The sequence below is a fragment of the Phasianus colchicus genome, chromosome 7 (assembly GCF_987193195.1).
Source record: "Phasianus colchicus chromosome 7, bPhaCol1.hap1.1, whole genome shotgun sequence".
In the NCBI taxonomy this organism is placed as follows: Eukaryota; Metazoa; Chordata; class Aves; order Galliformes; family Phasianidae; genus Phasianus; species Phasianus colchicus.
The window spans coordinates 16211644-16225384 of record NC_143442.1 but is presented as its reverse complement, the minus strand read 5'-3'; the positions used below and the strand labels follow the sequence as shown (position 1 = coordinate 16225384).

The window sequence follows — 13741 nt, the reverse complement described above, 5'->3', positions numbered from 1 at the left end:
AAAAATTGTCAGAGTACTTTGAAAGAAAATGTTCTAGTTTTATATTTCTGCTATTTTCTGAGCATAATTTAGCTCAAAACATGCTGAGAGTAGTAGTACTTTTATTTTTTCAGCATTTCCAGAAACCGGAAGTGCTTTCCACAAAAAAAAAAAAAAAAAGAAAGAAAACATTTAAAAAAAAAAAAACAAACTCACAAAGGAAAGATCTCCTGGAGTCTAAAAGAATATTCTCTTTCATTTTGAAAGTAAAGATGAAAGTCACAGATTTCTATTACTTACAATATTAATTCACCAATACTCTTGGAAAACAGCATAAGGAAACTAATACCCAGTGAATTCATAATATATAGCTCTGTACTAGAAACTAGCTAAATTATTAATAGTGATTTTAAAATGATAAAACAGTAAATTGTGCCTCAAACAAAGTAAAAAATAGAATACCAAGGAGAAAACAAACAAACAAACATAAAAAAACCACAATGAAGCGTGCTAAGTGTGCAGCAATCCATTAATAAGGACAACTATACAGTGTGTCTAGTGTCTTTGTGGGAATATACAATAAGGTAGTTAACTATAGGTTTGATTCAGCCCCATAGGAAACCAAATATTCTGTGTTAGCCCAGAAACAAGATATTCACAAATATACATGGGCTTAACCATACTGCCCCATAGTCTCAGAGTCTAAATTGACAGTATTATAATAAGCAGGAAAGGAGGTGCTGCAGGAGAAAAGCTTCCTCCTAACATCCAGAACTCTATTATTCACAGCTAGTGTGTGAAATTATTTGCATTGCAAAATATGTATCCTATAAAAAATTAAGGGATATTTGTGCACTGCAACCCCAGTGCCTTGCTTTCATTTAGCTATTTGATCAAGCCCAAATTGAACTAAGCAGATTTCATTATTCTGCTTGTAAACTGACACAGATTTTCTTATTGTTCAAATAATACAAAACGTATCTTATTTAACAAAGAGAAATTAACAAATAAGCTGATTAATAATTTGGACATTTATTTTCCTTAGAGCTCAGAATATTAGAAGACAATCAGGAATTGCAGTCTGCTTTGCAAGAGATCATACTGCCAAAAGAAGAAATTAATAAACTTGAAGTGGATGGTATAAGTAAGAATTAAACATTCTTTTATTTATACATATTTTTATTTATTTTTTACATTTAGCTTTCTTTATTTTGCCTTCATTTTGTTATAGTAAGTATAATCTTTTTGTAGATCAAACTTGTTAGCATGTTAGATTAAAAATCAGATCATCATTCTGTCTTTTGTGACCTGTCTGTTCCTCAGTGTAACCATAAATAATATAAAATGTAAAACACATTTCTTCTTCATGATCCAAGTAAAAAAAATAATTAATGATATTGCTGTGGTATTTAAATATCACATAAAAACACTATAGTATGGTGATAATAAAAAAATGAAACAAAAACTGCCATTTATATGTTATATTAACTTGCCTACATTGTTGTTTTCCTTAGTAAATTTACAAATAATATTCCATAGTAGTGAATCATTGTAATGTTTCCAAAACTCATTTCTCAAAATCTTAATAACAGTTGTACTCCTAGTTGTGTATTTTTAGACACCAGGAAAACTAGAAACCTATTTCTAGGTGAAGTCATAACTTTATACATAGCATAATTTAAATAATAAAAATGAGCACTTGTTTTTTTTTCAAGATTATTTCTAAACAGTTCAACATAAACAATTACTTGTATGAATTTTGTGGTTTACCGTTTATGCACTCTGTAGTTTGTGCTGATTCATATTCTATTACTATTTTATTACTATTTCATCAAACTGAATTGTGCTTGGAGAAACCATTGTAACCATTAGTGATATAACTTTGATATGTCTCTTCTAGCTTTGTGGTACAAAATGCTTCTACCCCCACAGTTTGATAGATCCAAGAAGTACCCACTGCTTATTCAAGTGTATGTAACAATTTATTTCTTTCAATTTTACTGTTTTGACATAAAAATATTCATTATAATTTAGGGAAATCTAAGATGTTTGCAGTATTTTGTAATGCAAAAGAAAAACTATTTTGTTTTTTTTTTGTTTGTTTAATATATTTCTGGAGTAGAAATTCAACCTAAGGGAAATCAATGAGGTTTTCAATATTTATCAAGGGTTAGATCCTTAGTGAAAGAAAAAGAATAAAGGCATATTGTTTATTGCTTGGATTTCCTAGTTCAGTTGCTGCTTCTATTTATCCTGAAGCAATTTGAATATATTGATTTCAGATTTGTTGATATGGAAAATATAAGAGCTTTTCTTACAAGCAGGGAAAAGAAAAAACCCTAATCCTTATATGATCCAAAGGTCCACCAAAGCTGAATATGTTTGGCTGAAATTTAGATCAGAAGATGAAGTCAATTATGTCCTAGAAGTCACATGATAATTTGTATTAGATCATTGTCATAAATAGTGTCTCTATACTGCTCAGCTATGTGAGGTGTGTTCAGCCAATAGTTCCTACAGTACATGATATTCTCTACTGAAACAGAGGTCTAGTAATGACCAAAAAGCTTAAGACTTCTGTTGTTGTTTTCTTTGTTAATGCATAATACATGTGAATATCAAATTGGTGATATGTGGAAAGTTGGACTGTGGATGATCTTGTAGGTGTTTTCCAATCTTGGTGATTCTATGAAATCATGGGGGAGAAGGTGGGGGGGGGGGGGGGGGAAGAATCAAAAAGTGCTATTACACCTAATTTCTATACCCAATGAATTTGGAAGTAATTAAAAATTGAAGCATTGCTCTTCCAAATATTCCCCTTAGGATGGATACCTGATGTCAAGCCCCTTTGTCTCAGCTAAAACAAATGGAACTTGCCTTAAGCATAAGGCATTAAGGATTTAAATGAATTTTAGAAAGTAAAATTTCATGAATATATGAAAACGGTAGTAGTACTGTTTCTATCTACTGAACTCTCTAAACCACAGCCATTTAGCAAAATACTTGTAGAGAAAATATAAGTTATACTTATCTATAGTCCAGTATCTGGTATTCATTTATACATATGAGTTGAAAATGTCTTTACTTCTAGATATGGAGGACCATGCAGTCAGAATGTGAAACACACATTTAGCATTAGCTGGATAACCTATCTTGCAAGCAAAGAGGGAATTATTGTTGCTCTAGTAGATGGCAGAGGAACAGCTTATCAAGGTGACAAGATTTTGCATGCAGTTTATCGAAGACTAGGAGTCTATGAAGTTGAGGACCAAATCTCAGCAGTGAAGTAAGTAGAATATCTCCCAATACAATTGTTGTACTTACACAACTACAAAAAATGTGGAAAAAAAGATAGATTAAATGTACTCCTGTACCTTTCTTCTGGAGAGCTGAAGTCTCCAGGAAATAAGGTGTAAAACTTGTAGAAATAAAATACTAGTGAGGTATTTGATGTCAATTTGGTTTTGTGTTGTGTACTACATCTACTACTAAATACATATTTGGATCTTGGCACTTTCATTTTGTAAGGGCATCATCAGAGGCCTAAGTAAGTATGAGCATCAGTGGTGAGAGGTAAGCTAATATATTTTCCACTATTCTGAAGTCTTCCCTGTAGGGGAAATCTACCTCAACCACAATAGAAACAGAAATAGAAATCATGTCTGAGATCCTGTGATCTTAGCCAGTGATGGACCATAGCTTTTAGCTAAAAGTCAAACATAAAAAAAATTGAATCCTGACTCTGACTTTTCCATAAACTTCTTTTCCAAGCCATCTTAAAATACTTATAAAAGTCAGAAAGTATCTGAGATCCTCCAGTAGCTGTTCCCCACAATTTACACCCCTGCATAGAAACACTTACGAGGTTCCTAAAGGAAAAGAAGTCCTTAAGAGCTTTTGGAGGGGAGAGAAAGCTGAGATTTTAAAGCGAGTCTGTCTGTTAACTTTACAGATGCAGTAGCAGTGTTAAAGTGAACATTTAAAGAATTGTTTAGTTTGAACCTCACAAGAATAGGAGAGTAAGAATTTTAGTAAGAAAATAAGAAATTTATTCTTTGGTTTGATCTTGAATTTGTCCTATCAGGGCATAGTTAAAATTCCATGTATTTAATAATATTTCCCTAGTTAATGGGCCTAGTAGTAACTAGCAGTTAGAAATTGGATATAGAAGTCCAGAATCCCCCTGCCTTTTCTACTTGCTTAAGAACACTGCCTGCATTCATAAGAGTATGTGAGGAGGATGTCTGTTCCTGCTTTGTGATAATTCATTTTCCACCTCAATAATATAAACACATCATTATTGTTTTCAGTGATAAATGAAACAAAATATCTGTTTATCATGCTAAGTTTTTCAATGTAATACATAATTTTATTGTATTTCTTGAATCTATTAGCAGCAACAACATGTTTAAAGAGAGAGAAATTAGTCCAAATTGTCACTTGGACATAAAATGCCAGAGACGAGGGAATCTGATTCTGCAGTTGCAGAATTTGCTGAGACAAGCTGTGAAAAAATGACCTCAGACTTCACACTTCCCAATTTTCTGTCAGCACCTAGGCTAAATTTTTATTCAGTTAAATGCATTGCATTCCATCTTCCTGATCTAACACATGGTTTAAGATGCAAGAGTTTTAGAGAAAATCAATCATATACTCTAGCGGGAAGATCTTGGAGGGGCTTTTACTATAGGAGGAACCCCATGGGTTAAGACAGCAATATAACAAAGCTGAATCACTTTTTGGCTCATCTAATTTGGTTCCACCCAGACTGCATTGGATATTTTAGGTATTGCCTGTCATTTGTGCTTGCCCTAGTAAAATAAGGCTAACAGCTGCTGATATATCTCCTGGGTTGTATCTCTTTCTGTCTTGACCCAACATTTTCCTTAATGTATGAAGCTTAATTTGGAGAGTCAGGACATTATATCCAGGTAGATATTAGGTATTAAAAATAACTTTTTTTTTTACAAGATTCTAGTTGTGTAGAGTCCTCATTTTATCCTCTGGAGCAAAAAATATTATGCAAATAAACAATTTATTTTGTCTATTTTTATTCATTGAAGAAAAAATCTTCCTTTCCTCTGAAATGTCTGTTAGTCAAATGCTTTGTAGAAATCAGATACGCTATGTTGATTGTCAATTTGCTGAAATTGTCATGATGTTTGAAAAAAGTGAGAAAAATATTTTTTGCTAATTGGGTATAGTATTAACATTGTTGTTTTGCAATAATACATTTATTTCTATCTTTTTTTTTCCACAGGAAATTTATAGAAATGGGTTTTATTGATGAGAAACGAATAGCAATATGGGGCTGGGTAAGTGGTTTATCTTTTTATTTGTCTGGAAATAATCCTGTAATGTAATTGCATATAATTCTTCCTTATTCCTCTCTAGAAAAGAGTTAGCTTAAGATAACTATAGAGGTAGCATATATGCCACACAGTCCCCTTAAAGAAATTTTTAAGCTTTTTAAGCTCAATTGTTCATCATTAATGTCTAGCTAAAGAATGCACAGACATTACTGAAACCCTGCTTCCTAGCCTGCTTAGTATCTGCAGGAAAGCAAGCTGATAAAAAATGCCTAAGGGTCTTGTGAATTAGGGACAGTACTGTAAGGAATGCCAAAAGGGATTGGAGGCACGTTATCCACCTCTTTTCGCTGTCCAGGTAAATCAATATTGATTAACCAGCAGTAACAGGCAAGTTTACAAAATAAACTGTTATGATAGCCATTCATTAACACTTTGCAATACTTTTCTCTTTGTACGTGTTCATTTTTTTCTGATTATCATTTAGAAAGACCTTGTATTTTATTTTTTTACTGTTTGTCTTTTCCAGATTTGTATGAGATCCATTCAAAATCAAAATATAAATCCTCTGTGTATTTAAAGCAAAATACTTAGTTTGAAATTAATATATATGAGTTTGATCTGGAGAACAAAATGGTGCTTCACAATAGTTTTAAACTATCTCTGATTTCTTCCTAGTCCTATGGTGGATATGTAACTTCTCTGGCACTTGGATCTGGCAGTGGAGTATTTAAATGTGGAATAGCTGTGGCTCCTGTTTCCAGCTGGGAATATTATGGTATGGAAACTTGTCATAAAAGCTGACTTGGAAAGAGATGCAGCATTTAATGACTTTCTAAATGAATTCATTGCAAGAGAATGGCAATATGAAACCTAAAGGCAGTGCAATTACCTAAACATAAAACTCTTAAGACCTTAAGTTTAACATTTTCCTTACTGAAAATAACAGACTGCAATTGACAGTTTGAAACAGATTTTGTCACAATTCCAAATGCACATCTGTAAGTGTAAGGGTGTAAAGCCCGCTCAGTAAACCACCATACTCTGGAGTGATCTCCCTGAAAAAAATCCTGTTAAAATTGTATCACTGAGTTCAGAAACAGATGAACTGTGTTGTAGTCACAGTACACTCCAACTTCATCTGCAAATGAACTCTGTCAGGAATGACTACCACTGATGATTGCAAGGCTATTTCCAAAAAGCAAAGAAAAAGAGAGGGACATATTTATGTCTGAACTCCTATTTTTTATTTTTAAGTATTTACCCCTTAGATTTTTCTCAGCCACACCCTCACTGTTGTGTTATAAGCCATATTTTTCTTTATGTTTACTGACTAAAGCTCCAAACTGTTTTGAAGAATCTCTGGGAGTATAATCTGAGGGCCGTACTGTGCGAATAAAGCAGATGCATACTCATACTTGCAGACCTGCTAGCTTTTGGCATGGCGTAGAGGAACCTTAGTGTAAAAAAGAATCATGCCATGCATGTTTTCAGTGAGGAAAATGTAGCACTTTGAACACATTTACTTAGCATATGGTCGTTTGCTAAGAAGTCTTGGTTATGAGAAAAAATTTTGGTTAAATGGAAAGGATTGCTTCCCTGACTGCTAGAACAGACATTCCTTGTATTTATGGTGTTTTGCAAACAAAGGGGAAAACATTTGTATGGCACAGGAAGCATAGTCTTCATGTTTTCACTGGCATGAATGTTTTTTGAAGACATCTTCGCTCATGATCACAAAATTATTTCTCGAATGCAGGCATTAAGCACTATTTTTGCAAAGGTCTCACTTTAGTCGAGTTTTCAAGGGATTATTAAAGAGTCTTTCTAAAAGCACACTGGAAAATCTAGGCAGGCAAAGTACTGCCTAGAGGTGCTCCCAAAGGAAGGAAGGAAGGAAGCAGAACTAAGTCATTAGTCATGAGTTTTGGCAAACAAAACATGTTAATATTGTGGTGAACTATGTTAGGGGCAAAACTATAGGATGCTACATATCTGAGATTCCAAGGAGAGTTGTAATGTCAGAGAATGTACTGGCTCCTAGAGCTTCTAAATTTAGTACTGCTTTCTTTTAGATGCATAGATTAGAGTTTGGAGCATAACTTTTTTCTAAAAACTTCCCACTCACCTCCATTTTCTGTCAGTTAATATAGCAACTGAACAATTATAAGTCAAATTGAATTCAGGGACAATGTATGGTTTAAACATTAAATATGTGACTGCTTTATTAAAATTCTCAATCTCTCTCTTTTTTTCTTCAGTAATTGACAAGCTGAATCTTCCACTTAGTCATTGTAACACTATTCTTGCTGACCTCAGTGGACTTGTTGTAGCTATACTGGTAGAAGAGAGTGGAGAATTTGGCTCAAAATGCTGTAGAAATGCCAGCCATTCAAAAAGAGTTTATTTTATTGAAAACTCAAGCCCAATATGGTTGTTTGACACTGTGTTGACAACAGATATTGCACATTTTCTGTTTTCATTGAATGATAAAGAATTTTGATAAAAGATGATCTACTTAGGTTTTTCTGCACTTAGTTTATTAGAAAATATCTATGGGAGACTTACTTCTCTGTTTAGGAAGGCACAAGGAGACTTGGAATGTTATCAATGTGTATAAATATGTGAAGGGAGGATGCAAAGAGGATAGAGACAGACTCTTTCCAGTGGCGCCCAGACAAGAGACAATGGGCACAAAGTCAAACACAGGAGGTTCATCTGGAAACACATATCTACTGTGTGGCTGAAACACTGACACAGGTTGCACAGGGTGTTTGTGAAGTCTCCCACCTTGAAGATAATCAGAAGCCATCTAGATATGGCTAACGTAGTTGTAAGCAACCAGCTCTATCAGACCCTGCATGTACAGGAGGATGGGACAAAATGACCTCCAGAGGTTCTTTCTAACCTCAATTTCTGAATAATTACAGTGGCCAGTACTTCTGTTATGTGAAAGAAAGATGCCAGCTTTTCATCATCAGAAAGCCCTGACTGCATAAAATAAATAAAATTCTCATAGTACTGCAGCTTGACAACTCAGTATCTGCCAGTAACTCTTTCAATGATAGTCATAAATAATGTTCTTGTAGTGACAGCTGTTACATCAGTTTTACACAGATTTTCATAACTGCTTTCAGTTAAATTACAAACATACAGGCAGCTCAAAGGAAGCCGTTCCTAATGGTTTCTTGGTGTTACATACTGTTCAGTTATTTGTTCTTTTTTTTGTTTTCAAATCCATGAACAACCTTCGTTGCAGTTAGACAAAGGAACTGGACAGAGACTGAAAAGCAATTGTAATGTTTTTTCAATGCAAGTCTTTATCTTTTCCTATTTCCCCATAAGTATTTCTCATTTCCAACCAGTAGGAAAAAGAAAAAAGAACATTTCTTCCATATTCAGTGTAAATACTCATGTGCATCCCAGGCTGGAATTCTTCTCTGCGTTTTTTTTTAGTAGTCTCTACTATCTTTCCACCACACTGAAATTATTCAACAACGTGACTCATTTATCTGACTTCAGGAGCTCAAACCAGTAGCATAAAGTAGCATGAGTTAATTGTATTTATCCACAAAATCTTGTTTCTACAGATGAGTATCGAACCACTATTTCTGCAAGGACTGTTAGGAGGAGATGTATTAACTATCCTTCATATTTTTTAATATGTTTAGATTTGTTGTGTTATGAGGAAATCAAGCAGAACAGATATAGTTAACATAAATGTTCAATTTTCTATGCGTCACTGGAGGCACAATCTGCATTCTTTATCTATTGCTTTTTTCTTCTTTAATATGACAGCATCTATCTACACAGAACGATTTATGGGTCTTCCTGTAGAGTCTGATAATCTTGAGCACTATAAGGTGAGAATGCATTCTTTTTCATTTGCCTTAAACCTGAATCACATTTCCATAGACAAGCAGAATAGTGAAAATGCAATGATATAGAAGACCTGCCAGCTAGCATAATGGTGCCCCTCTAGCAGCTAAAGCTGCTGCTCTGAAATTCATATCTCTGTAATTACTCACAGTTTTATATTTATCAGTCCTAGGTATAATAAACTGTAGGATTCTTATTTTCTCATTGGACAAATTTGTCTGTTTTGACACTGCAAATCATTAACTTAGGAAAGAACTCATGATAGAGGTTAAAATGTTGGTGTTTACTAGGTTTTGGTTGGTAATATTTGCTAAGTTATGCCAGTTTAGTTGTCTGATAAAAATGTCTTCATACTAAAAAGTCAGAACACATTCCTCTGCAGGAACAGATTGCATTTTTGCTTTTCTTCACGTTGATAGGAAATCTATAGCTTCCTCTAGCAGCACACATACCAGCTCTCAATACAGACAAGCCTGAAATAAACCCAGAGAAGTTAGAGAAAGCACTCTTAGGATTTTGTACTATGATCAGAGGGCTGGATCACCTCTCTTATGCAGGGCTGAGGCAGCTGGGCTTGTTCCAACTAGAGAAGAAAAAGTTCTGGGGTGACCTTCTAGGACTTTGAAAGGAGCTCACAAGCAGGAAGGGGAAACAGACTTTTTATGTGGTCTGACAGTGATAGGACAAGAGAGAATGGCTTTAAACTAAAAGAGGGGATATTTAGGTTAGATGTTAGGAAGAAATTCATTACTCAGAGGGAGGTGAGACCCTGGCACAGGTTGCTCAGGAAAGCTGTGGATAGCCTATTCATGGAGGTGCCCAAGGCCAGGTTGGATGGGGCCCTGGGCAGCCTGATCTAGTGAGTGGCAGTTTTGTCCACTACAGAGGATTTGGAATTAGATGATTTTTAAGGTCCTTTCCAACCTAAGCCATTCTATGTTTCTATATTCTCAGTGTCTATTCTCCATCCTAATCCAAATTGCAGCAATGCTCAATACCAAACTGCCTTCACAGAGCTGCTCTGTGTAGCCAGGAATTACAGAAAATGACACATGGTGGGTACTGTGCTTTTTGTGAAGTGCCTATAAATTTATTTAGCTTCTATTAATCTCAGATTTAGATGAAGTTACTGCTTTCTTTATGATGCCAGTCCAACTGTTTGATTGCTGTTACACTGGGTAATTTAAACCTTTCAGCTCCATGGCTTAGTAGTTTAAATTGAAGCTGCTGAACTCTTCACTTTTCATCTCAACAGAATTCAACTGTGATGGCAAGAGCAAAGAATTTCCAAAACGTTGAGTATCTTCTCATTCATGGAACAGCAGATGGTGAGGTTTGCAAATGGTAGTACAAATACAGAACCAGAATCACTTTGTTTGAAAAACATTAAGCATCTTTCTGTGCCTTTGATTAGGATCAGTACTTAGATCTTTGATAGATTTCCATGCAACATGTTATTAGATGCTTGCTCGTTCTTAGTTATGTCAACTGTATTGCTTGATAATCAGTGGACACAACTTAATGCACTAGAATTTTATGCTTTGTGGTATTTACACATTTCAACAGCCAATCTTTTTTCCTATTTTTCAGATAACGTACATTTTCAGAACTCAGCACAAATTGCAAAAGCTCTGGTTAATGCACAGGTGGATTTCCAGGCAATGGTAAATAACAGACTATTTTTCATTTTGAACATTGGTTTACAGCTTTATCAACAAGCTTATCTGATATGTTGATGTTGTTTGTTGATGTTTTTAAGAACACAGTTCAACAAGATCTGGCAATTTTACTGCAATTTTACTGTTTACAAATCATTTCTTCCTTAAAGGATTCACTTGCTCTTCCCCTCAAAACTCTCTCTGTATTTTAACAGAATTTTTCTCTTATCTAGTATAACATAGAAGCTTTTAAAATGAGCTAGGGAGAAGAATGAGAGTCCAACCTCTTTCTAAAATTTGATGATAGCTAATAAAAGCAAGGAAGACGAAAAAGCTGGCTTCTGGGATCAAAATTGTCAGTGATTCTGATGGATTCTATCTTGACCTGACATGCCTGTAACAGGCAGAAGGTGAAACAAGGAAAAAAAGGAATGAGGTATCCAAGTAGTATATCAAGGACATGAAAAAACAAATGAGTTGTCTACAAAATTTGCCTGGGGAAGATAATGCAGGCAAGCAGAGAAACACATAGATGAGAGGTTACAGGATATAAATGAGAAATGAACAGAGGAAAAGTAACACTGAATTAGGAGTTAATCTATGCTTCCGCATGTGTTTTCTCCAGACTAGTGACAAAAGTATTTGTCTGTTATCAAACATGTAGGCTGTCTGCTTCAGACAACTTTTCCAGGTCTATGAACACCTTGAACATAGATCAGACATGGGTCCCCCTGTACTTGGTATTTCTACAAGTGAATTGCACATTTTCTGTCTTCACTGATATTTAGCAAACCTGGGCCATTTCTCAAGTGTCTAGAAAAGTACATGGAATACTGTCTGCAGTTTCAGTCATTATTGTTCAGCTGCAGTGGAGTCTCAGTAGTGTTAGGATAATGTGGGGAATATCTTTGACTTACTTAATGAAGGCAGAACGTTTTTAGCCAAGTAAAATAAAATCTAGAAAACAATATGATTGCTGCCTATGAATACAGTGGAGGACAAATACAGAGGAAAGAAAAAGCTATTGAAGCAAAAAGACAGTTGGCACAAGATTAAGTGGAAGTAAACTACTCAGAAACATACTGAGGTTGAAAATTAGAAAAAAAAAAGTGTTAAAACAGTTAGGCTTTAGAACAGGCAGAATTCAGGGGAGCATGGCACGAAACAAACAAACAAACAAACAAACAACCAAGCCAGTCTGCTTTTAAAATTCTGACAAATACAACCAGTATAAAGGAATCAGATTTTACAATCCAAAGGTGCCTCTTACTCCTTAAATGAGAAGACAGAACAATTCTACTCTTCATAGACTCATTGAATTAGTTGGGTTGAAAGGGATCTTAAAGCCTACGTAGTTTCAACCCCTGCCATGGGCAGGGTTGCCATCCACTAGATCAAGATGCCTAGGGCCCCATCCAACCTGGCCTTGTTCAGGGATGGGGCAACCACTGCTTCTCTAGTCAAACAGTTCCAATGCCTCACCTCCAAGTAAAGAATTTCTTCCTAACATCTAAGCTTCCTAAATCCATTCCCTTCTATCCTATCAGAGCATGTAAGAAGTTATTTATTTGAGACATGTATTTTCTTCTATATGGTAATACAAAAAAGTTCTGGTATTTTTTAATTAATACAGAATTGAAGAGAGCATGTATGTTTATGACTTTCTTTTTCTTTCTTTTCAGTGGTACACTGACCAGAACCATGGTATTCCAGGACTTTCCAGCAAACACCTCTACACACATATGACCCACTTCCTCAAACAATGTTTTTCTTTGTCAGAATAGGTAGGCTACTCAGAGAATGCTAAGCCATCTGATATATCTCTGAGAGAATGCCGAGATAGCAGTGCCCAGGTTGTATTCAGGTAAATTGATATCAGGATCTTTGAAGTTTATAATTTGATATTTACATCCATTTTTGAGATTGTATATTAGCAGGTGTTATGTTAATACATGTTTTGGCACATTTATCACCTGTTTGATAGCAAAAAGTAAAATCGGAATGTAAACGGGATGTGCACTTATTGCCATCTTGCTTAAACTACATTCTGCATTCCAAAGATATGTGGTCCATTGCAAAGGCATGCTGCTAAATGAATATAATTACATTTGTTAACTATAACCGTAAAATAGGAAGGGACAAAGAAAGAAGTGCAAGTAACTAATTAGCATCCTAACAAGAACTAGTTTCTCAAAATTTATGTATATTTCCAGTTTCATGGAAAGAATCCAAGCAGAGACAGGAATATAATATTTGAAGCTGTAGTATGGATAATTATTGAACGCTCTATTCAAATTATATTCAGCTCTTTTTTAAAGCCCTTGTTGTGCAAAAATCTGTATTCCAGTTTAAATATGGAAGCAGGACATTCACAATATCTATTTTATCTCAGTGTTGTTTTTTTTCTGTCTGATTTGAGAATATGTTAGACATTTCAACCTGTTTTTACTCATCACCTCAACGTTTACATTAATTTTAATGTCATTCATCCCAGATTGGGGGGGGGTCAAAGGAATATGCAGGCTTTTTTGTTTAGTTTCCATTTTGACTATTTTAGAGCATCCTATAAAAAGTCTAGATAAATAATAACTGGATCACATATATTCTTTTAATTGGTAATTAAATGAGTCCAGTCATAATATAAGAGTATGAGCAAGAAAATTGGCAGGAGATCCATTTCAGATGGTCAGATGTTTAAAAAATTCTGAATTAGCCCACTGCCTAAGAACTGTTGTCTGTCTAATGCAGTATCTCAGCTCTGCTATTAGCAAGTAAGTTCAAAATAACCTGAAAAAACTGTGGAGTAGAATTCCCAGCATAAACAGCAACAACAACAACAAAAAAAAAAAAAAAAAAAAAAAAATCAAGCTGCTTTCCAACTCCTAGAGACTGGTTGTTGCTTGTGGAACAAGCACA

The 13741-nt window shown here is 34.8% G+C and overlaps 1 protein-coding gene across 2 annotated transcripts in view; it reads left to right on the top strand.

Moving 5' to 3' along the window:
• Positions 1-13741, top strand: part of FAP (fibroblast activation protein alpha) — a 39845-nt gene extending 26104 nt beyond the window's left edge. For both annotated transcript variants that reach the window (XM_031599554.2, XM_090143860.1), the window contains 9 exons: positions 1025-1123; positions 1880-1949; positions 3071-3265; positions 5240-5294; positions 5967-6066; positions 9087-9151; positions 10423-10495; positions 10758-10831; positions 12508-13741. In XM_031599554.2, the coding sequence (XP_031455414.1) occupies positions 1025-1123; positions 1880-1949; positions 3071-3265; positions 5240-5294; positions 5967-6066; positions 9087-9151; positions 10423-10495; positions 10758-10831; positions 12508-12609 (833 nt within the window). In that variant the 3' untranslated portion in view covers positions 12610-13741. The remainder of the gene's footprint in view (positions 1-1024; positions 1124-1879; positions 1950-3070; positions 3266-5239; positions 5295-5966; positions 6067-9086; positions 9152-10422; positions 10496-10757; positions 10832-12507) is intronic.